Below are 23,035 nucleotides of genomic sequence, written 5' to 3' on the forward strand. Positions count from 1 at the left end.
GTGCCTCAAAGAATTGATTTTAAAATACTTTTACTGGTTTATAAATCACTAAACGGTTTAGGGCCAAAATACATTTCTGATCTGCTACTACATTATGACCCACCCAGACCTCTCAGGTGGTCTGGGACAGGTCTACTTGTTGTCCCCAGAGTCAGAACTAAACAGGGGGAAGCAGCGTTCAGTTTTTATGCTCCACATATCTGGAACAAACTCCCAGAAAACTGTAGGTCCGCTGCAACTCTCACTTCTTTTAAATCTAAGCTAAAGACCTATCTTTTTGATGTTGCTTTTCTTTAAATAATCTATTTTATTAACTTTAATTTCTTATACTGCACTGTAACTTTTATTCTTATACTGCACTATCAATTTTATTCTTGTCTTTTAATGTTTTTAATTTGTTTATTAATGTTTTTAAATTGTTTTTAATTGTCTTCTAACTGCTCTTTAATGTTTTATGTAAAGCACTTTGAATTGCCCTGTTGCTGAAATGTGCTATACAAATAAAGCTGCCTTGCCTTGCCTAGAGTCAGTACTCGCTCCGAAGATAATCGCCGTCACTCTCTCACCTTAAGGCCGTTTTATGGTTGTGCGCAGGCTCCACGCAGAGCTTTTGCCGTAGCCTATGTAAGTGGCCTGATGTTTATACTTGTGCGCTGGTGTGTGCGTCGAGCGGTCATGTGTGTGTGTGGGGAGTGTGTAGAGCGAGGGAGAAGTGAGAGAGTGACAGCAATTAGCTTCGGTGCGATTACCAACTCTACAAGAAAATGTCCAAGTCAAGTAAAGGAAAAATAGTGGATAAAGAAAAAGACAAACTGGGTTGTTCTTTTATTCTATTTTCAGGTAAATGAAAACCATTGCTCTCCCTCATCCTTATCCCTCTGTGTGTGTGTTTGTGTGTCCTAGAAGATCCTCTAAGAGGCAGAAATGGCGTGTTGTGCGGTTCCAGTCTTGGGGGCCGACTGACAGAGAGGAACCAGAGTGCTACAGGACCTTCATACCCAGACACTCTCACAATACAGTGAGTTACTGTATGCAGTAACCAGTAACATAGGCATATCATCATATTTTTAAGTTGATACTGTGAACTTGTTAGCACACAGTTTCTTATTTACACATCCAGCAGTTACGGAGCAATATTATCATTCATTTAGAGTTGTCTCTCTGACCACCTGATGAATGTAAGTGCAATATTCTCTGTCGTTTAGATCGATTTTTGGTCTCCACCAACTCCTGAGGGAAATATCTGTCTCTTTAGCTGCTAAATGCTCCACTATATTCACCAGCTAGTCTCTAACTGTGTGTCTCTCTGCTGCTTGCTGCTGAGCAGGCAGTGTACAGTGAAGATTTAAAGCCTTTTAGATGAAAACAGCTGCCTGCTGCGGCTAAAAAATAAAAGGATGCTATGAGAGCGGTGAGAGTGAGTCAAAACAGTAGTCTATATCCTTTGCGTTCCACTTCTGGGATTGCTCCGGTGCTGCAGGAAATTCCGCCGGATGCATGTATTTTGTTTCCTTCCGCTTTCTTTGTGTTGGAATTTTAAATTCTGTGAGTTTATGAGGACTATTTTTGACTGCTCCTCAGATCTCTGCATGGTAAATTGAGACAGCTAGCTAGACTATCTGTCCAATCTGAGTTTTCTCTCACGACTATTTTGCAGTTGCTCCGTGCAGAGTTTAGCACCTCCCATGACGATTCTGACTGGTTTAAAGAAATGTCATTAAACCAGAGCACGTTTTCCACCATCCCCGAATGCTATGTGGAGTAGCCAGACCCTCCTTCAGCGCGCTTTGGAGGAGGGTCTGGTAAAGCGAGACTATCAAAACAGTAAAGTTGCGGGCCGGACAGCTAAACAATGAGCTGAAACCCCTTTACCTTTGTCAAATTGTCATTTGGTACATTGTTATAAAGTTATTGATTTATATCCATTTTAAATGAAAACTAAAATTATTAAGTTCACCTTAAACCTATAAATGAAGTCCCAGACAGATTTTGTTTTACTTTGACTTGTCATCTCCTCTCCCACAGTGAATCACTATTGTCTGTATATGAATTGTATGAGAGTGTCTGTGGCCAAATGACCCAGCTGCAGCCTAAAAGCCTTTCTTCCCTGTGACATTTCAAATGTCAAAGCCACATCAGTTCCGGGTCTTACGCTTCCAGCCATCCCAACGCTGAACCCGGAGCTGCATTTAAAACTCCACCGGAGTCCATTTTCACCACGGTTCAGTCTCCTGAGTGCCGACAAAACTCACTGTTTCAGAGTGATTGTTTAATACACTCGTCTACATGGATGACATGTTGAAACAGCGTGACTAAAGACACACTGAAAGCATCCCTCTCTTTGTACTGGCCTGACTCACACACACACAAACAGATACATACAAATATAGCCATCCACGTCTTTATTATTGTGTGATGGGGTGGTGGGAGGGAATTCCTTGTCATACCCCAACTAACATATTGGAGTATTTATATGGGATTTGTGTGCATTAGATAAAAAGGCGCTCTTGTTCTTTTCATCCTCATAGGCTTTTCATTGCTGTTTGACTGTAACACTGATGACTCTCTGTGTCCCCCCACCTCCAACCCCTCCACTCTGCGTTTCTCTAAGCCCCCTCCATCCATCCCAAATCCCTTCCTATCAGCCAATTTAAACAAGCTGGGTCCACAGAGAGAGAGAGAGAGAGAGAGAGAGGGAAAGAGACAGAGAGAGATGCTCTGTCCTAAGCTCTTTTTTAAAAACAGTAAAAAGGAGCGAGAGGAGAAGAAAAGAGTGGTAAAGAGGGTTAGGGCGATTTGGCAGCCAAAAGCCTGGTCGTACTATCCCAGGTCTTCCCCTGCACTGCTGACAGAGGCTAAGAAAGCAGATCCCCAAACCTCCTAAAAGATAATAACCACGGAGAGAAAGAGACAAGAGCCTCTGCCTTTTTTATTCCACAATTTTCCCCCTCCTTTAGAACAATTTTTTGTATTGAACCCCCTCCGTTTTTGTAATCTGGTCTCCGATGAAGTTTCATTGTTTTTCATGTGAAGCCAATGACTGCTTAGCTGAGATGGAGTAGGGAAGGCATTGTAACGCAAGCGTTTTCCCGTTTGGCTCGCTGAGAAAAGAGCAGAGAAAGAGAGGGAGGCGAGTACAATGGCAGTTTGGGGCGCTCCTTGCCGATTCCCGCATTCCCTCAAATCCGACTCTATGCTCAGGAAAGTGAGAGAGCGAACGAGACGGGAATCTGGGAAGAATCCCAACGTTCCTTTGATGGCTGCTGGCCTCTCTCACTCATCACGTACTCCTCTGTCAGTGGAGGAAGGAGAATGGAGGCTATTTTTTTATTTTTGCTTAGAGGAGGCCAAAGTTAATGTGATGCTAGTCAAGAGCCTTTTAAATTCGTTTTCAATTTGTATGTATTTATTTGATAAGGAAATGATTGAGCAGGAAAAGGTTCAGTATGTCACTGCATTTAACATGCACAAACCTGATCCTAAAGCCCCAAACAGAAACACTGACATTACACTAAATGGTTTGCCAATATATCAAAGTCATGAGCTTGGATCAATAAAAATCAGATAAATGTCTGTCAGTGATGTCCACTGCCGTATGATGAAGCAAAGAATCGGTCTCACGCTACCTAGAATAATAACCTAATATTTTTATAGTATCGTTTTTAATTGAGTTGTCTGTTGAATGTCTGTACTGTCAGACTCTGGCTGGAGAGGTCATTGTTTGCAGATCTTTTCACTTTTACAAAACTAGGAGTTGTCTGTTGTTCAAAGATACAGAGGATGTGAAGACTTCAAGAGAGTTGAGAATTACTCTCTTCCAAGTGGCACAGAATGTTAAAGCATTTAGCTGTATGTTTTATGACTCAGAACGTTGATACGTGTATCATGACTGCTTGATAAAATAAAGATCACACTGATCGAGATCAACTTGCCCTACAAGTTTCACCTGATACATGTGGCTCAGGTGTTGACCCAGTTAAGTCCTTCGTGTCCGAAAGATGGTCTGAAATTGAAATTGTAATGGAGGCAGTTTTATGTTTGTCGGGAGGAGCTGAAGAGAGAAGAATCAAATCATGCAGCCCAGTAATTTTCATCAGTGCAGGAATCTGACAGACCAGAAATAAAGTCGATGATACTGGTGCAGAGTATCTTTTGATCATTAGAGGACGGCAGTGGACCATATATATCATGCATGTAAATCAATGATAGAAGAGTTAGACATATCAAATGTACCGCTCATAGCAGCCCAGTAAACCACAAAGTAATGCATTTTGAGGTTAGACTGACAGGCTTACCTCTTACCTTTAAATGGAAAGTTTTTTGTTATTCATGTTTCTTTCTGCCACAACATACAGCGTATAGTGCAGTTAAATTCAACAAATTGACAGCCACTCTGTCTCAAGTTTGTCAAAACATATTCTGGAAAAAACAGGAAATGAAACTTGACGAGATAGATCGGGTGAAAGTTAGTAAAGTAGATTACAACATTTCAAAACAAAGTATATATTATATTCTGTGTTTTATGAATGCATTTTAACCATTACACTTTAAACAAAAGAACAACCGATGTTACTCACCTTTCTTTTTGTTCCTCAGTGCTGATGGAAGAGCCAATCAGAGGAGACCACAGGCAGCGAGCATTCCTGTGACTGTGAGCCCAGATGCGTTCAGGACACTGAGACAAACAGGTCTGTCTGTCTGTCTGTCTGTCTGTCTGAACACACCCGTATTTCTGGCCAAACTGTCTGTGGTCAAGTTGCATTGTGGGTAATGTAGGCGCCAGGTTTTGACAAGGAAGAATAATGTGTGGAATATAAAAAGAAAATATCTGGTTCTGCTGCATTTTGTTCCTTTATTCACTATGAGCCCAACAATGTTATAGAAGTGCAATGCTAAATTGGAGATGTTCTCTTTGAAAAACATTTAAATTAAGTCACTTTGACATGAATTGTCAATTGTTACATAATCATAATCAAACTTTATTTTTCCACATTTTCTGAATATATATCTGAAATCTTGACTGGATAATAGTGTCTTTGGTGTTGGTTACCTTATAGTGTACCGGTAGACGGACCTAAACACGTCAATCAATATACCTGTGGTAAAAGACAATGTTTTCTTTATGACACAAATTTATGTCAAAACGCTGCATCCATACCAACTTTAAACAGTCACACTCGCCCAAACTGGAAATACTTTGAATTACAGAAACATCTACACACTGTTTCCTTTTGACTTTAAACAAAACCAGCCTTGAATGTTGCTCTTAATTCCCCTACAACAAGCCTGTTCACCCCGTTATCAGTAACAGCTGACAGAGAGAATCAGCCCATTATAATAAATCTAATCATGTTCAGCACGTCGGTTTCAGGGCCACGTTTTACAGCCCTGCAACAATTCTCTGGTGACATTCAGCCTCTTTTTATTCTCTAAACGTAGCCTGAGTGCTCTCCCTCCTCAGTCTGTCTGATATGACTAACAGGTCATTTAGGAAAAATACCCATTAAGAAAACATCACTACTTCTTCTTCTTCACTTCCTCCTCTCCTCCTTCCTGCTCTTTCCATTTTAATAATTCCATTTTTCAGGTGATTAGCAATTGTCTCGCTATCAAATCGCTCCGTCGTTTGATAATCCGAACTGTAGGCTATTGTAGGGAATTTGAATCAGCTTTTTAAAATATCTGTATAAGGCACGCCAGGGTTTTAATGTCATTCATAACCTTATTAACGCAGGGCTCAGAGCGAGAGAGATTGCCATGAGTGACAACAGTTTACGTTTGTTAAAACCCAGCAACATGTTGGCGACATGTTCGACCTACTGAGTGAGCATGTAAGCTGTTCAGACATTCAGCTGTGTGTGTGTGTGTGTGTGTGTGTGTGTGTGTGTGTGTGTGTGTGTGTGTGTGTGTGTGTGTGTGTGTGTGTGTGTGTGTGTCTGTCTGTCTGTCTGTCTGTCTGTCTGTGTTTATGTGCTGTAGGGCTGCCATGTGTGATTATGCATGTCTAATGTTTTGGTTGTTGGACTGTTGAAAGTGTCACGGCTGGTTAACAGAAACAATTGACATCCTCCAACATGTTGTGTCGTTTCATTCTGTTGTGCAGGAAGCAGTGAAGGTAACAGAGACAGCAGGAATGTAAGTTGATTGACCGAAATTGATTTTTATTTTAATTTCTGTTGACAGAATTCAAAAGGCTGTGAAAAGATATTTAGAACCATTTTATAAATCCCTAGCCAATAGTGTACGTAGTAATGTCATTTAATAGCATTATACTACAGTACAGTGGTTCCTATATGGTTTATATGGTGACACTTTACTTTAAACACCCACTCCCCTCCTCCATTTAGCCTTTATAAGCACTATATACACATGTATTAATGGTTAATAACACACAATAATGTAGTTATATGCATATATAACAATACGTGTTTAATACAACTGTTCACACACAGTAGCCACTTTATTAGGTACACCTGTACACTCCAATGCAACAACTCTGCTGTACTGGACTACATGATATTTCTATTTTGTTGTCTAGTTACATACATGAAAGAGGCAGAATATTAGAAATATCTCTCAATCTAATGTAGTCACCACTATGATCTTAATGCTAAAACATATAATTTAATGAACACGTTTATGGCATTTCTGTGTTAATGGACACTTATATCTGCTAACAACTACATTATAATGTGTTATAAACTATGTATTAAAAGTGTATGTGCTGCTTATAAATGCTAAATGAGGGGTTAAAGTCAAGTGTTATTTTTATTTTTTACCTTTTGTCTTATAGTTATATATTTTTACTTTTTCAGTAACTATAATGAAATGAAATTGAACTGTGATGAAGGGAAATAAGTAGACATTGCTTTACATTAAGCAAGTAAAAGCAAAAAAAGGCTGGGAACCACTGCTATACTGCAATATAGTTAGAGAATACTAGAGTTATATGATATTATAGTGTACTACAGTATGTTGTTTAGAGCTGAAATGATTAGTCGATTCATTGATTAGTTGATCGAAAATAAATCAAAGCCAAATGTTTTTGATAATCGATTAATCGTTTTCCCAATTCCCAAAATTAGCTGGTTTCAGCTTCTCAAATATGCAGATTTGCTGCTTGTTTTTATCATATATGAAAATAAATTGGTCAGTGCAGCTTTCAGGTGTGAATATAGGATAAAAAAAATTAATGCAGATTCAGATCAACTGGTCAAAAAGCCTTTAAAAGCTCCACATCCTGTTAAGCAACGGTCTTTTACACACTGTTCATTCAGGTTTATAAAATGTAATATTTCTGTTTCCTCTCTCTCTCTCTCTCTCTCTCTCTCTCTCTCTCTCTCTCAGGATGATGAAGACCTCGGGACGCTTCATGTGGTCCATTTAGGAATGGTTTGAAAGAACGAACTAAGATACGATAAGAGACACAACAACATCTCACCAATAACAGGCTCTCTTTGTCTATATTATGTTTATATTCAAAGTAGTTACTTACCTGTAACATTACCTGGAGAGGGACTCAAATGCTTGTCATTGTACAGAAAGGTAGATGACTGTATAGATGTCTGATAAAAGTGGAATAATACATGTGTGTTATACGTAAATACATTAATTTTGCATTACCACTTTTGTTAGTAGGTTGTACATTTTAAAATTGCGAAACCAAAAGCATTTGTTTGTTTTTTTTAGAACTGTCATAGTTTATCTGTGAAATTTGGATGTGAAATCAGGTTATTTTCTGTCTTAGTGAATTCTAAACCAAATGAACCTTAAAAGAAAACGGTTACACCGACTTCTGCCTTTAAAAACACGACTGAAAATGTTTTAAACCATTCCATTAATCAGCCTGAAAATAAAGATTTGTTTAATACTTTCATCACCACTGATATTGAATGTTCCAGTGTGTGTGTGTGTGTGTGTGTGTGTGTGTGTGTGTGTGTGTGTGTGTGTGTGTGTGTGTGTGTGTCCTAGAAGATCCTCTAAGAGGCAGAAATGGCGTGTTGTGCGGTTCCAGTCTTGGGGGCCGACTGACAGAGAGGAACCAGAGTGCTACAGGACCTTCATACCCAGACACTCTCATTAATACAGTGAGTTACTGTATGCAGTAACCAGTAACATAGGCATATCATCATATTTTTAAGTTGATACTGTGAACTTGTTAGCACACAGTTTCTTATTTACACATCCAGCAGTTACGAGACAATATTATCATTCATTTAGAGTTGTCTCTCTGACCACCTGATGAATGTAAGTGCAATATTCTCTGTCGTTTAGATCGATTTTTGGTCTCCACCAACTCCTGAGGGAAATATCTGTCTCTTTAGCTGCTAAATGCTCCACTATATTCACCAGCTAGTCTCTAACTGTGTGTCTCTCTGCTGCTTGCTGCTGAGCAGGCAGTGTACAGTGAAGATTTAAAGCCTTTTAGATGAAAACAGCTGCCTGCTGCGGCTAAAAAATAAAAGGATGCTATGAGAGCGGTGAGAGTGAGTCAAAACAGTAGTCTATATCCTTTATTCCACTTCTGGGATTGCTCCGGTGCTGCAGGAAATTCCCCGGATGCATGTATTTTGTTTCCTTCCGCTTTCTTTGTGTTGGAATTTTAAATTCTGTGAGTTTATGAGGACTATTTTTGACTGCTCCTCAGATCTCTGCATGGTAAATTGAGACAGCTAGCTAGACTATCTGTCCAATCTGAGTTTTCTCTCACGACTATTTTGCAGTTGCTCCGTGCAGAGTTTAGCACCTCCCATGACGATTCTGACTGGTTTAAAGAAATGTCATTAAACCAGAGCACGTTTTCCACCATCCCCGAATGCTATGTGGAGTAGCCAGACCCTCCTTCAGCGCGCTTTGGAGGAGGGTCTGGTAAAGCGAGACTATCAAAACAGTAAAGTTGCGGGCCGGACAGCTAAACAATGAGCTGAAACCCTTTACCTTTGTCAAATTGTCATTTGGTACATTGTTATAAAGTTATTGATTTATATCCATTTTAAATGAAAACTAAAATTATTAAGTTCACCTTAAACCTATAAATGAAGTCCCAGACAGATTTTGTTTTACTTTGACTTGTCATCTCCTCTCCCACAGTGAATCACTATTGTCTGTATATGAATTGTATGAGAGTGTCTGTGGCCAAATGACCCAGCTGCAGCCTAAAAGCCTTTCTTCCTGTGACATTTCAAATGTCAAAGCCACATCAGTTCCGGGTCTTACGCTTCCAGCCATCCCAACGCTGAACCCGGAGCTGCATTTAAAACTCCACCGGAGTCCATTTTCACCACGGTTCAGTCTCCTGAGTGCCGACAAAACTCACTGTTTCAGAGTGATTGTTTAATACACTCGTCTACATGGATGACATGTTGAAACAGCGTGACTAAAGACACACTGAAAGCATCCCTCTCTTTGTACTGGCCTGACTCACACACACACAAACAGATACATACAAATATAGCCATCCGTCTTTTTATTATTGTGTGATGGGGTGGTGGGAGGGAATTCCTTGTCATACCCCAACTAACATATTGGAGTATTTATATGGGATTTGTGTGCATTAGATAAAAAGGCGCTCTTGTTCTTTTCATCCTCATAGGCTTTTCATGGCTGTTTGACTGTAACACTGATGACTCTCTGTGTCCCCCCACCTCCAACCCCTCCACTCTGCGTTTCTCTAAGCCCCCTCCATCCATCCCAAATCCCTTCCTATCAGCCAATTTAAACAAGCTGGGTCCACAGAGAGAGAGAGAGAGAGAGAGAGGGAAAGAGACAGAGAGAGATGCTCTGTCCTAAGCTCTTTTTTAAAAACAGTAAAAAGGAGCGAGAGGAGAAGAAAAGAGTGGTAAAGAGGGTTAGGGCGATTTGGCAGCCAAAAGCCTGGTCGTACTATCCCAGGTCTTCCCCTGCACTGCTGACAGAGGCTAAGAAAGCAGATCCCCAAACCTCCTAAAAGATAATAACCACGGAGAGAAAGAGACAAGAGCCTCTGCCTTTTTTATTCCACAATTTTCCCCCTCCTTTAGAACAATTTTTTGTATTGAACCCCCTCCGTTTTTGTAATCTGGTCTCCGATGAAGTTTCATTGTTTTTCATGTGAAGCCAATGACTGCTTAGCTGAGATGGAGTAGGGAAGGCATTGTAACGCAAGCGTTTTCCCGTTTGGCTCGCTGGAGAAAAGAGCAGAGAAAGAGAGGGAGGCGAGTACAATGGCAGTTTGGGGCTCCTTGCCGATTCCCCGCATTCCCTCAAACCGACTCTATGCTCAGGAAAGTGAGAGAGCGAACGAGACGGGAATCTGGGAAGAATCCCAACGTTCCTTTGATGGCTGCTGGCCCTCTCACTCATCACGTACTCCTCTGTCAGTGGAGGAAGGAGAATGGAGGCTATTTTTTATTTTTGCTTAGAGGAGGCCAAAGTTAATGTGATGCTAGTCAAGAGCCTTTTAAATTGTTTTCAATTTGTATGTATTTATTTGATAAGGAAATGATTGAGCAGGAAAAGGTTCAGTATGTCACTGCATTTAACATGCACAAACCTGATCCTAAAGCCCCAAACAGAAACACTGACATTACACTAAATGGTTTGCCAATATATCAAAGTCATGAGCTTGGATCAATAAAAATCAGATAAATGTCTGTCAGTGATGTCCACTGCCGTATGATGAAGCAAAGAATCGGTCTCACGCTACCTAGAATAATAACCTAATATTTTTATAGTATCGTTTTTAATTGAGTTGTCTGTTGAATGTCTGTACTGTCAGACTCTGGCTGGAGAGGTCATTGTTTGCAGATCTTTTCACTTTTACAAAACTAGGAGTTGTCTGTTGTTCAAAGATACAGAGGATGAAGACTTCAAGAGAGTTGAGAATTACTCTCTTCCAAGTGGCACAGAATGTTAAAGCATTTAGCTGTATGTTTTATGACTCAGAACGTTGATACGTGTATCATGACTGCTTGATAAAATAAAGATCACACTGATCGAGATCAACTTGCCCTACAAGTTTCACCTGATACATGTGGCTCAGGTGTTGACCCAGTTAAGTCCTTCGTGTCCGAAAGATGGTCTGAAATTGAAATTGTAATGGAGGCAGTTTTATGTTTGTCGGGAGGAGCTGAAGAGAGAAGAATCAAATCATGCAGCCCAGTAATTTTCATCAGTGCAGGAATCTGACAGACCAGAAATAAAGTCGATGATACTGGTGCAGAGTATCTTTTGATCATTAGAGGACGGCAGTGGACCATATATATCATGCATGTAAATCAATGATAGAAGAGTTAGACATATCAAATGTACCGCTCATAGCAGCCCAGTAAACCACAAAGTAATGCATTTTGAGGTTAGACTGACAGGCTTACCTCTTACCTTTAAATGGAAAGTTTTTTGTTATTCATGTTTCTTTCTGCCACAACATACAGCGTATAGTGCAGTTAAATTCAACAAATTGACAGCCACTCTGTCTCAAGTTTGTCAAAACATATTCTGGAAAAAACAGGAAATGAAACTTGACGAGATAGATCGGGTGAAAGTTAGTAAAGTAGATTACAACATTTCAAAACAAAGTATATATTATATTCTGTGTTTTATGAATGCATTTTAACCATTACACTTTAAACAAAAGAACAACCGATGTTACTCACCTTTCTTTTTGTTCCTCAGTGCTGATGGAAGAGCCAATCAGAGGAGACCACAGGCAGCGAGCATTCCTGTGACTGTGAGCCCAGATGCGTTCAGGACACTGAGACAAACAGGTCTGTCTGTCTGTCTGTCTGTCTGTCTGAACACACCCGTATTTCTGGCCAAACTGTCTGTGGTCAAGTTGCATTGTGGGTAATGTAGGCCAGGTTTTGACAAGGAAGAATAATGTGTGGAATATAAAAAGAAAATATCTGGTTCTGCTGCATTTTGTTCCTTTATTCACTATGAGCCCAACAATGTTATAGAAGTGCAATGCTAAATTGGAGATGTTCTCTTTGAAAAACATTTAAATTAAGTCACTTTGACATGAATTGTCAATTGTTACATAATCATAATCAAACTTTATTTTTCCACATTTTCTGAATATATATCTGAAATCTTGACTGGATAATAGTGTCTTTGGTGTTGGTTACCTTATAGTGTACCGGTAGACGGACCTAAACACGTCAATCAATATACCTGTGGTAAAAGACAATGTTTTCTTTATGACACAAATTTATGTCAAAACGCTGCATCCATACCAACTTTAAACAGTCACACTCGCCCAAACTGGAAATACTTTGAATTACAGAAACATCTACACACTGTTTCCTTTTGACTTTAAACAAAACCAGCCTTGAATGTTGCTCTTAATTCCCCTACAACAAGCCTGTTCACCCCGTTATCAGTAACAGCTGACAGAGAGAATCAGCCCATTATAATAAATCTAATCATGTTCAGCACGTCGGTTTCAGGGCCACGTTTTACAGCCCTGCAACAATTCTCTGGTGACATTCAGCCTCTTTTTATTCTCTAAACGTAGCCTGAGTGCTCTCCCCTCCTCAGTCTGTCTGATATGACTAACAGGTCATTTAGGAAAAATACCCATTAAGAAAACATCACTACTTCTTCTTCTTCACTTCCTCCTCTCCTCCTTCCTGCTCTTTCCATTTTAATAATTCCATTTTTCAGGTGATTAGCAATTGTCTCGCTATCAAATCGCTCCGTCGTTTGATAATCCGAACTGTAGGCTATTGTAGGGAATTTGAATCAGCTTTTTAAAATATCTGTATAAGGCACGCCAGGGTTTTAATGTCATTCATAACCTTATTAACGCAGGGCTCAGAGCGAGAGAGATTGCCATGAGTGACAACAGTTTACGTTTGTTAAAACCCAGCAACATGTTGGCGACATGTTCGACCTACTGAGTGAGCATGTAAGCTGTTCAGACATTCAGCTGTGTGTGTGTGTGTGTGTGTGTGTGTGTGTGTGTGTGTGTGTGTGTGTGTGTGTGTGTGTGTGTGTGTGTGTCTCTGTCTGTCTGTCTGTCTGTCTGTCTGTCTGTGTTTATGTGCTGTAGGGCTGCCATGTGTGATTATGCATGTCTAATGTTTTGGTTGTTGGACTGTTGAAAGTGTCACGGCTGGTTAACAGAAACAATTGACATCCTCCAACATGTTGTGTCGTTTCATTCTGTTGTGCAGGAAGCAGTGAAGGTAACAGAGACAGCAGGAATGTAAGTTGATTGACCGGAAATTGATTTTTATTTTAATTTCTGTTGACAGAATTCAAAAGGCTGTGAAAAGATATTTAGAACCATTTTATAAATCCCTAGCCAATAGTGTACGTAGTAATGTCATTTAATAGCATTATACTACAGTACAGTGGTTCCTATATGGTTTATATGGTGACACTTTACTTTAAACACCCACTCCCCTCCTCCATTTAGCCTTTATAAGCACTATATACACATGTATTAATGGTTAATAACACACAATAATGTAGTTATATGCATATATAACAATACGTGTTTAATACAACTGTTCACACACAGTAGCCACTTTATTAGGTACACCTGTACACTCCAATGCAACAACTCTGCTGTACTGGACTACATGATATTTCTATTTTGTTGTCTAGTTACATACATGAAAGAGGCAGAATATTAGAAATATCTCTCAATCTAATGTAGTCACCACTATGATCTTAATGCTAAAACATATAATTTAATGAACACGTTTATGGCATTTCTGTGTTAATGGACACTTATATCTGCTAACAACTACATTATAATGTGTTATAAACTATGTATTAAAAGTGTATGTGCTGCTTATAAATGCTAAATGAGGGGTTAAAGTCAAGTGTTATTTTTATTTTTTACCTTTTGTCTTATAGTTATATATTTTTACTTTTTCAGTAACTATAATGAAATGAAATTGAACTGTGATGAAGGGAAATAAGTAGACATTGCTTTACATTAAGCAAGTAAAAAAAAAAAAAGGCTGGGAACCACTGCTATACTGCAATATAGTTAGAGAATACTAGAGTTATATGATATTATAGTGTACTACAGTATGTTGTTTAGAGCTGAAATGATTAGTCGATTCATTGATTAGTTGATCGAAAATAAATCAAAGCCAAATGTTTTTGATAATCGATTAATCGTTTTCCCAATTCCCAAAATTAGCTGGTTTCAGCTTCTCAAATATGCAGATTTGCTGCTTGTTTTTATCATATATGAAAATAAATTGGTCAGTGCAGCTTTCAGGTGTGAATATAGGATAAAAAAAATTAATGCAGATTCAGATCAACTGGTCAAAAAGCCTTTAAAAGCTCCACATCCTGTTAAGCAACGGTCTTTTACACACTGTTCATTCAGGTTTATAAAATGTAATATTTCTGTTGTTCTCTCTCTCTCTCTCTCTCTCTCTCTCTCTCTCTCTCTCTCAGGATGATGAAGACCTCGGGACGCTTCATGTGGTCCATTTAGGAATGGTTTGAAAGAACGAACTAAGATACGATAAGAGACACAACAACATCTCACCAATAACAGGCTCTCTTTGTCTATATTATGTTTATATTCAAAGTAGTTACTTACCTGTAACATTACCTGGAGAGGGACTCAAATGCTTGTCATTGTACAGAAAGGTAGATGACTGTATAGATGTCTGATAAAAGTGGAATAATACATGTGTGTTATACGTAAATACATTAATTTTGCATTACCACTTTTGTTAGTAGGTTGTACATTTTAAAATTGCGAAACCAAAAGCATTTGTTTGTTTTTTTAGAACTGTCATAGTTTATCTGTGAAATTTGGATGTGAAATCAGGTTATTTTCTGTCTTAGTGAATTCTAAACCAAATGAACCTTAAAAGAAAACGGTTACACCGACTTCTGCCTTTAAAAACACGACTGAAAATGTTTTAAACCATTCCATTAATCAGCCTGAAAATAAAGATTTGTTTAATACTTTCATCACCACTGATATTGAATGTTGTGTGTGTGTGTGTGTGTGTGTGTGTGTGTGTGTGTGTGTGTGTGTGTGTGTGTGTGTGTGTGTGTGTGTGTGTGTGTGTGTGTGTGTGTGTGTGTGTGTGTGTGTGTGTGTTGGCCGAGATTACGGGCCACAGTTTTATTCATGAATAGAAGCCAACCAGCGTCTTTAAAGCATCGCGCGGAGCCCCTTTCCTGAACAGCAGCCATAGCCGTGTCAGAGCTGTCGACGCGCTGCGCTCACCGACTAATCTGACAGCGCCGCGCGAGCCCTAATCCCTCACTGTATCGTAATCTATTTACTTTGCATTCTAAGAGGATTTCCACCAAAAAATATACAAGAAGCGATGTTGGAAATGGACAGAAGATCAGCAAGGATGCTTTTCTGCTTCTTTTTTTTTGTTTTGTTAGCTTTAAAAAAAATCATTGTATGTTTTCTGGGGAGTCAATCCCCTGCGAGAGGGATGGGTGAAAGGAATTACATTTCTGACTGATACTAATACTTCTCTTATGTAAACATCAAAATGTTATATTTCCCTTCTGATGATACAGTCACACTGCAGAGGCTGCTGGAGATAAGTGGCATCTGTCAATGCCTTTAGTGCATCTTTTGACACGTTTATAATTTACTAACCAAGGCTGCATTATCTCCTGATTGTCTGACTTGACAGCTTGAATAAAAGCTACAAAATTGCTTAACAGGCGAGCACGAGTTCCTCCCATCTCTCTGATGGCCTACACAGTAGCCTTTCTGACATGCAAACAGTGAAATCTCCTCTTTCATAATGCAGAAAACAAAGTACGAGACGGTTACACTTTAAGCAATTATGTCAGTTTTGTAAAATCATAAATAGTTATGCTTCATTTAAAATGTAGCCAGCAGCTTTATTGTAAAACACAGCCTCACACTCAAATCTTTGCCATCCGAGATGACTTGCAGAGATAGGCTTATTAGTGGTATTAACATACTGCGTGGGATACTGGAGCTGTGAAACGGCCTTGTTAACATTTGGAATTGAATCAAGCCTCTGGCACTTGCTATTATCCAGGTTATTTATTCTCTCCACTGTGCAACAGCTGAGCAGGGTTTCTGCAGAGGCCTTATCACATCTAATGATGGCACTGATTGGACTGATACTGTTTCCCCTCAGGGGGATGTTGTGTGTTTTATAGGTTTGTTTCACTTGTATCCACAAGCCAGATCACCCAAAATATTATAGACAAATATGTCAGGAACATTAAAGACATCAAAAAGACAAAATTACTTACAACTGAGAATAATTGGAAGGATCCTATTCCCAGGAAATTTACAGAAAAGTGTTAAGTTTCTCTTAGTTATCGGTTCTCAAGCCAGTTCGGTATCCTGGTACTATTTGGCAAGAAAAGTACTTAATTACAGTGCAGCGTATCTGTATTGAATATCTGTTTTTGCTTCCTTAAAAAGCCTTTGAGACAAAAAAGCATTATAATTTGATACTCTAAAACAACCTCAGATTGAAGTCAGAGAAAAACATGCACACTTTGCTGAGATTAAAGTTTAGATAAATGTTGTATTTGTGGTCAACTTTTGTTCAAATATCCTCAACACTAATGTTCTGTTGGGAGTCCAGAAGTCCGTGGACCTTTTTTTAACAGCTAAAAACACTTCACGTTGTTTTATCACACTGATACTTCCTGACTTTGATTTTTGTATTTTTCCCTTTCTTATGAGCATGACTGATGACATGTTTCAGAAGTCTGCTACTGTTTCAGTTCTGTTTGGGGTCTCGGAGACGACAGCTGTAAAACATGGTTAAATACAGTGCATTTCCATGTGCTCTGTTTGTGATTGGTCAATAGGACAATACTTACTTATCCAAAAAGTCTGAGGAGAGTCTCTCGGTTGCTAACTGACCCTCAAAATAAGCGTCACTATTTAACTTAATTAACATGACCTGTTTTTTTATTTGGAGACAAATATGCTTTATGGTCATTTCTGTGTTTTGTCACTTTATATGCATATGAAGATGCAAGTTAAGGTAAGGGTCACTACTTCAATACTTTTCAACATATTTGGTTTTAATAAAGTCATACAAAGTATCTTAAGGGGAAAATGGTTCATTTATAATTGTTATTTTTACACAAACACAATAAACAAGTGATATTCCTGCTCTCTACAGTGATATTCCTGCTCTCTTGAGATTTTGTATCAATAATATGTGTATAATACATTACACATCCGTCAACAGATGCAGACACTGTGTTTCAGAGTTGCTGCCCTGTGGCTACTTGTGTGGAGAGAAATTTGTCAGTAAAGAACAAACTAAAAGAAGGAGGAAATGTGACCAACACGTCAGACGGCAATCTATTGACACACGGAGACGACATCCTCAGTGGGAAACACTAGTGCCTGCAGGCCAACAAGCCTCCATTAAGCTTTCCCACGTCTTGGAGGGCTTAAGGGAAAAGACAAGTTGTGACTTGGGACGATGGTCTGCTGCATCTTTTCCAGATGAGCTAATACGAGCCCTGCTCAAATACCTTTCTGCTCGGTCCCTCCTTACCCTGACGTATCTGATTCACAAGGAACAGGAGAGTGAGGGTGTCCTCAGAAAAAAGCATCTAAAGTCAGATAATAAGGGAGCTGTTCTGTCCAGTAATCCAGAGTGAAGGAAGTGTCCTCCACTGACCTCAGAACAGCTTCAGATCCTTTAATTTACTGATAAACTGTTAAAGAACTTCATTGAATTTTGGGAGTTTGGCCCACTGATCAAAAACCTGCAAAACCAATGACATTCCCATCAGCTGTACTTTATGTTTAGTACTAATTCGCTAATGTTAGCATGCTACCACGCTAAACTAAGATGTTACAATGTACCAGCTAAATGTTAAACATTACGTTGTCATTAAGGCTGCAACCAAGGATTATTTTCATAATCGAATAATTATTTGGCCCATTTAACATCATAAAACGGTTTTAAAATGGCAATCACAATGTCCTAAGATGATGAAATCAAATGTCTGACATTGGAGAAGCTTAAACAACAGAATGTAAAGATATTGTTTTACTTTAAAAACAACTTAAATGATTAAGCGATCTAAAATAGTTGCCGATTTATTTTCTGTCGATCAACTAATTAATTTTTTTGCTTCTTTCGTCATTGTAAGCATGTTAGCTGCTAATGTTAGCATTTACGTTTGCATTTGCCTGCCCCAGAGCAGCAGCATGTTGTAGATTTATTATTTAAAGTAATTTATAAATCAGAAAAGTAAAAAAAAAGAAATATATGCTCAAATGTTTCTATGAAAATGTATGCTTTATTAAATTATGTGTCTATTTTATCACTTTTCTTTTTATTTTATGTCTATTTTACAAAGCCTGTCAGGTTTCAATGTGATCATAGCCATACGGTATGTGAATACTGACAAACGGAGTGACCAGGGCTGTTCAATTGACATGGAGAGAGGAGACTGAATCTTCCAACATACTTCAGGTCCGGGGACCAATGGGCCAAATCCCCCAAAAGTCAGAGTACTCCTTTAATACCACTCGTGTGGAATCAGGAGGTTTCCTCTAGAAGAAAATGAAAGAAAGAAGCTCGACCTCGCAGAAAGACGCCGTGTCCTCTGCTCAACCTAAATCTACAGTATGTAAACCCACAAGGAATTTCATGAATGCTCTCAGTGCCTTGTGTCGTAGGGATGACTAACCTGCTTTCACTCCACCTGGACTCAACTGTGAAATCCCCTCATAGGAATCAACAGTACTGTCACCTTCTTTAAATTTTGGTGAAGGATTCAAGAGGTTGTTGGTGGCGGTGGCTTTATTATGTGAATGTCGGACCCGGAAACACTTCAAAATTTACAAAATACAAGAAAATCTATTGCAGCCACCAGCTTTGTGTGCCCAGAATGCATATTAAAGAAAATAAGATGCAAGAAGAAAAAGCTTTTTCTGACAAAGCAGAGAAACCGGAGACGGTGGCCTGGACTCCACCCATGTCTGTGTACAGTTGACCTCAGATTAACCTCCCAGATAAATATAATCCTCTGTATCACCTCGCACTTCTATACCGGCCTATGAATGCACAGGGATGCCAAGGTCTGGCGACAGTCTACAGCCAATGAATGGCAAGTGTGAGTTTTTCTTTCCTGTCCTGCATGGCAATGGAAGAAAACAGTCCCAGCGTGCTGCTATCAGTGCATCTGCTGGTCCTTCGAATCTCGAGGCCTGTAAAGTCCCACACACCAAATACAAGAGGTTTCTGTCTCACACTGTCTTTATCTTTCTTGTCTGTCTCTGTGTCTAGATCCAAATCACAACCACTCATGCAAAAAGACAACAACAAAAAAACAGTCCAGCTCGGTTCCGGTTCATCTCCTGGACAAGTGTGAACAAAATGTCAACAGTTTCCAGTCCAACCACATTCAGGCACCTTCAGTGGAGCAGGCGAGAGGCCAAAAGGTCAACAGCTGACAACAGGCGAAGTGCTGCAATCGATCGTCCTATTGAACACAGTGTAAAGACCCTCAGCTCAGGTTAAAACAACACTCATCACACACTCGTGCACACAACTGATGAACTAGTCCAATAACGTGCTTTTTTTAAATTATCATTCGTGATGGGTTTTCCTTGAATGCAGCTGCATGGAAATCCTTTATTTTCTTAGCACTTTTCTTTTATCTGTTTAATTTTCCAACCTTGGCTCCTAATTTTATGACTTTAAATGTCAGCATTTTAGAGGCTTTAATGCAATGCTGATGATAGAACTGTTACATGTAGTTTGTGGTAAGAAATCAAATTGGAATATTTTCAATATTTGTTATCGGTCACTTTGTTTTCAGAAAAAAACCCATGCTAGTTGAACTCTAACCTAAAATCACCTAAAATCTCAAAGCACTCCCAGTAATTTAGATTACTAAAACAAAGTTGTGTTAAACAAAGAGAGAAACTATTTGACTATTAGATTATATCATCAACTCATAACCACTCATAAACCTTTTCTAAGGTAGAGGTGGATTTTTGGTTCTTGTTCCTCCTTCACTCAAGAAGCCAATCCCTCTCTTTGGAGTTGAGACAAAGCCGTGATGAAAACACATCTGATGAGGAAAAAACCAAACTTGATGAATATTCAGGCCGTGAATTTAAAGGAAGTGTAGAAGGAGGGTCTAAGAACAAATGACTTATTTGGATTTGTGTTTTTATTTTAATCTCTTCCATCTCGACAGAAGGTTGAAAATTATTTTTGTGGCGGTGTATGTCTGGATTTGATTCAGAGATCATTTTAACATACCTGTTGAGTCAAGTGTGTTTTTATTGTGGTGCTACTTGTGGTGTTAAAAGAAGTCCCTGAAAGTAAATGAATCTAATGTGTGTGTTTGATAGTCTTTAAGAGTATGACTTCACTGTCATATTTTTAGTTTAAAACAATTGTCTCTACATTGGCATAAATCGCAACAGACAACAAAAAACATGAAGTATTATGAGAAGAAAATACAACATTTGAATTGTTAAAATGTGTTTTCAGGTAGTTCCCTTTATGCTATTTTTTTGTATAGCATGGATTTCAGCTCTATAGTTTGTTTTTGGCTCAATTTAAATTGTATTCATTACCATCATCAAACTAATTGCATTTATCAACATATCCATTCATCCTTTTGCATTTGGGGAAATATTGTCTTATTTTTCAGGCTTGTATTTTGTCCTAAAATAGTAGGCTAAATCCCCAAATGTAACCCCAAAAATAATATCTACCAGCAGCAGAAGCATGCAATGTAGTATTAAACACAGCTTATAGAAAAAAAAACATATGCATTCTTTTTATGTTTAATAACATGACAAAACGACTACAAGAAACCGTTTTCTGCACAAACAGCAGCAGGGATGAGAATGAACTAGTTGATCTTTTCCTCTCTGTACACAATAAATCATTTTACATTTAGCTTAATTTTGCAGCTGTGGGCTAACTGGTAAACAAACATATGCATGTTATATTTGTCTTCTGCAACACGTTTTCAGAGCGTTTTAGAGCCCACTAACTAAGGATTTATTCTATTTTCAGAATTTACTCTTACAAATTTCGTTCGTGTGAAGGCCATAACTTCTCTCATCTCGGTTTCATTCGTATTTTATGTCCAGAATACATCTACGTTTTGACATTAATCGTCAGGTTGACAATCTAAGTTTCCTTGTGCTTAACATTTTGCTGTTTATTTATTTAGCTTCAGTGTCTTGAATGCTGCAGAGAAACATATTCTGCACGTGTGCTATGTCGGCTGCAGCTTCACATCCTCAGAGGAAACATGAAATAACGGATCTCTCCTCTTTTGTCAAACTCTTCCACCGCTCTGTCGCTGTTTGAAGGTGAGCAGCTGTCTAATGTGAGACCTGTGTGTGCGTCTCTCTCTCTCTCCTTCCTTATTACTGTAAACAAGCCTACAAGATTTGGTCGCAAATGTTTGTTTGATGCAAATCCGAACAAATCCGCCGCTGTTCATGGACACTCGCTGCGCTGTTTGCGCGTCTTGGCGCAAACATGTTTAACGTCCTGGTCGGCAGATATTTATTCAGCTGCTGCGACCTTCATTTACATAAAGAGAGAGAGAGAAAGAGAGAGAGAGAGAGAGCGAGAGAGACAACAGACGTCTGGCTGCAGCTGAAACATGCTCTACACAGGCAGGGAGAGGCCTACACTATGTATCGATCAAGCTGATAATCTGATCAGGTTGAAGGGATCATCGATGGGATCTGGGACAGTGGTTCCTAACATTTAAGGCTTGTGATTGTGACCCTTTAAAATACAGCAAAACTATGTTGTAATCCCTCATAGTAAAACTTCTCTCTCACATTGTATCGTTTGGATGAGTTTTAGAGGCAGCACTGTCAAATATATCAAAATGAGCAAACATCGGATTCATTTAACTTTTTTTTCTCTCCCTTTCAGATCTTGTTGATCATCTAAACTTTTTGCCTTTTTTTAAAGTTAACATATCTTTGAGAAGTTTTAAAGCCCTGAAGAGCTAATGTTTAACAAAAGCTAACCTAAGAGAAAGCATGTCTGTTTACTCATCTTGTGATCCCACTATGGCTTAGTTGAACAATATACCATTAGAACTAAAGCTGGGAAATGAGTTGATTAATCGATTAGAAAATGACCAACTATTTTTATGATTAATTGACGGACATATACGGTTTTTCTTTGTCTTTTGTGATAATAGAAAATATGTTGGCGTTTGGACCGAGCTTTGGGAAATGTGCTAACCATTTTTCACTGACATTTTATAGACAGAACAATGAATGAAGAAAATAAGACTAAATTTGAATGAAAATAATAGTTAGTTGCAACCCTCATAGTGTCCAAAGTCCGGTTCTGTTACGTTTCTGCTAAATTTCTTATTCGAAATCTTTTGCAAAACCTCATATTTGTTAATAAAAACAACAGGCGGAGGGGCAGAAACAACCTGCTCTTTTTGTGGTTAATTCTGTTGCACAAAGACGATTATTAGGGCAATTTATTTGCATGAAACCTGCTTTGCTTTTATCACATCCTCTGCTGTCAGTGCGGCCTTCACTGGTTCAAAAAAAAAAAGAAATACATGCTCGTCCCAAACAACCTTGCCAGAGAACTCACGCAGTATTTTCTTTTACTCCCCCCACCCTCCTACTTTTTTATAATGCGTTTATGCCTGTGAGCATTACACACACACACACACACACACACACACACACACACACACACACACACACACACACACACACACACACACACACACACACACACACACACACACACACACACACACACACACACACACACACACACACACACACACACACACACACACATCTGACCCCCTAACCTGGCCCCACCTACGTAATTACCGCATCAGAGGCACTGAAATTCCTGCAGGTTATTTTGGAGAAACCAACTCGGGGCGCAGGAGTAATTATCACGCCATTACAGCGCTGCATTCAATTACGCCTCGATCAAATGGCTCCTGGCTCAATATTTAGGGCTTTTTAACGCCGGAGTTTAGAAAGACACTCGGTGTCCCTAAAGCGAGAGGAGATGTTAGTGTTTCAATTTAAGTCAGAGACAGAGAGGATTAA

At 39.0% G+C, this 23,035-nt stretch overlaps 1 protein-coding gene and 1 long non-coding RNA gene across 7 annotated transcripts in view; both read left to right on the top strand.

The window, feature by feature from the left end:
* The window catches only part of wdpcp (WD repeat containing planar cell polarity effector), a 76,937-nt gene extending 69,257 nt beyond the window's left edge, over positions 1-7,680 (top strand). For 5 of the 6 annotated variants that reach the window (XM_028602771.1, XM_028602773.1, XM_028602775.1 and 2 more), the window contains 4 exons: positions 904-1,018; positions 4,597-4,688; positions 6,104-6,135; positions 7,348-7,680. In XM_028602771.1, the coding sequence (XP_028458572.1) occupies positions 904-1,018; positions 4,597-4,688; positions 6,104-6,135; positions 7,348-7,398 (290 nt within the window). In that variant the 3' untranslated portion in view covers positions 7,399-7,680. The remainder of the gene's footprint in view (positions 1-903; positions 1,019-4,596; positions 4,689-6,103; positions 6,136-7,347) is intronic. The other variant, XM_028602776.1, reaches the window with a different exon arrangement.
* Positions 7,681-11,658: 3,978 nt separating this feature from the next.
* Positions 11,659-14,928, top strand: LOC114572612 (uncharacterized). Its single transcript, XR_003694785.1, has 3 exons — positions 11,659-11,744; positions 13,155-13,186; positions 14,401-14,928. It is a non-coding gene; the product is annotated as an uncharacterized LOC114572612 (long non-coding RNA).
* Positions 14,929-23,035: the final 8,107 nt, after the last annotated feature.

This window comes from Perca flavescens, chromosome 17, assembly GCF_004354835.1.
Source record: "Perca flavescens isolate YP-PL-M2 chromosome 17, PFLA_1.0, whole genome shotgun sequence".
Taxonomy (NCBI): domain Eukaryota; kingdom Metazoa; phylum Chordata; class Actinopteri; order Perciformes; family Percidae; genus Perca; species Perca flavescens.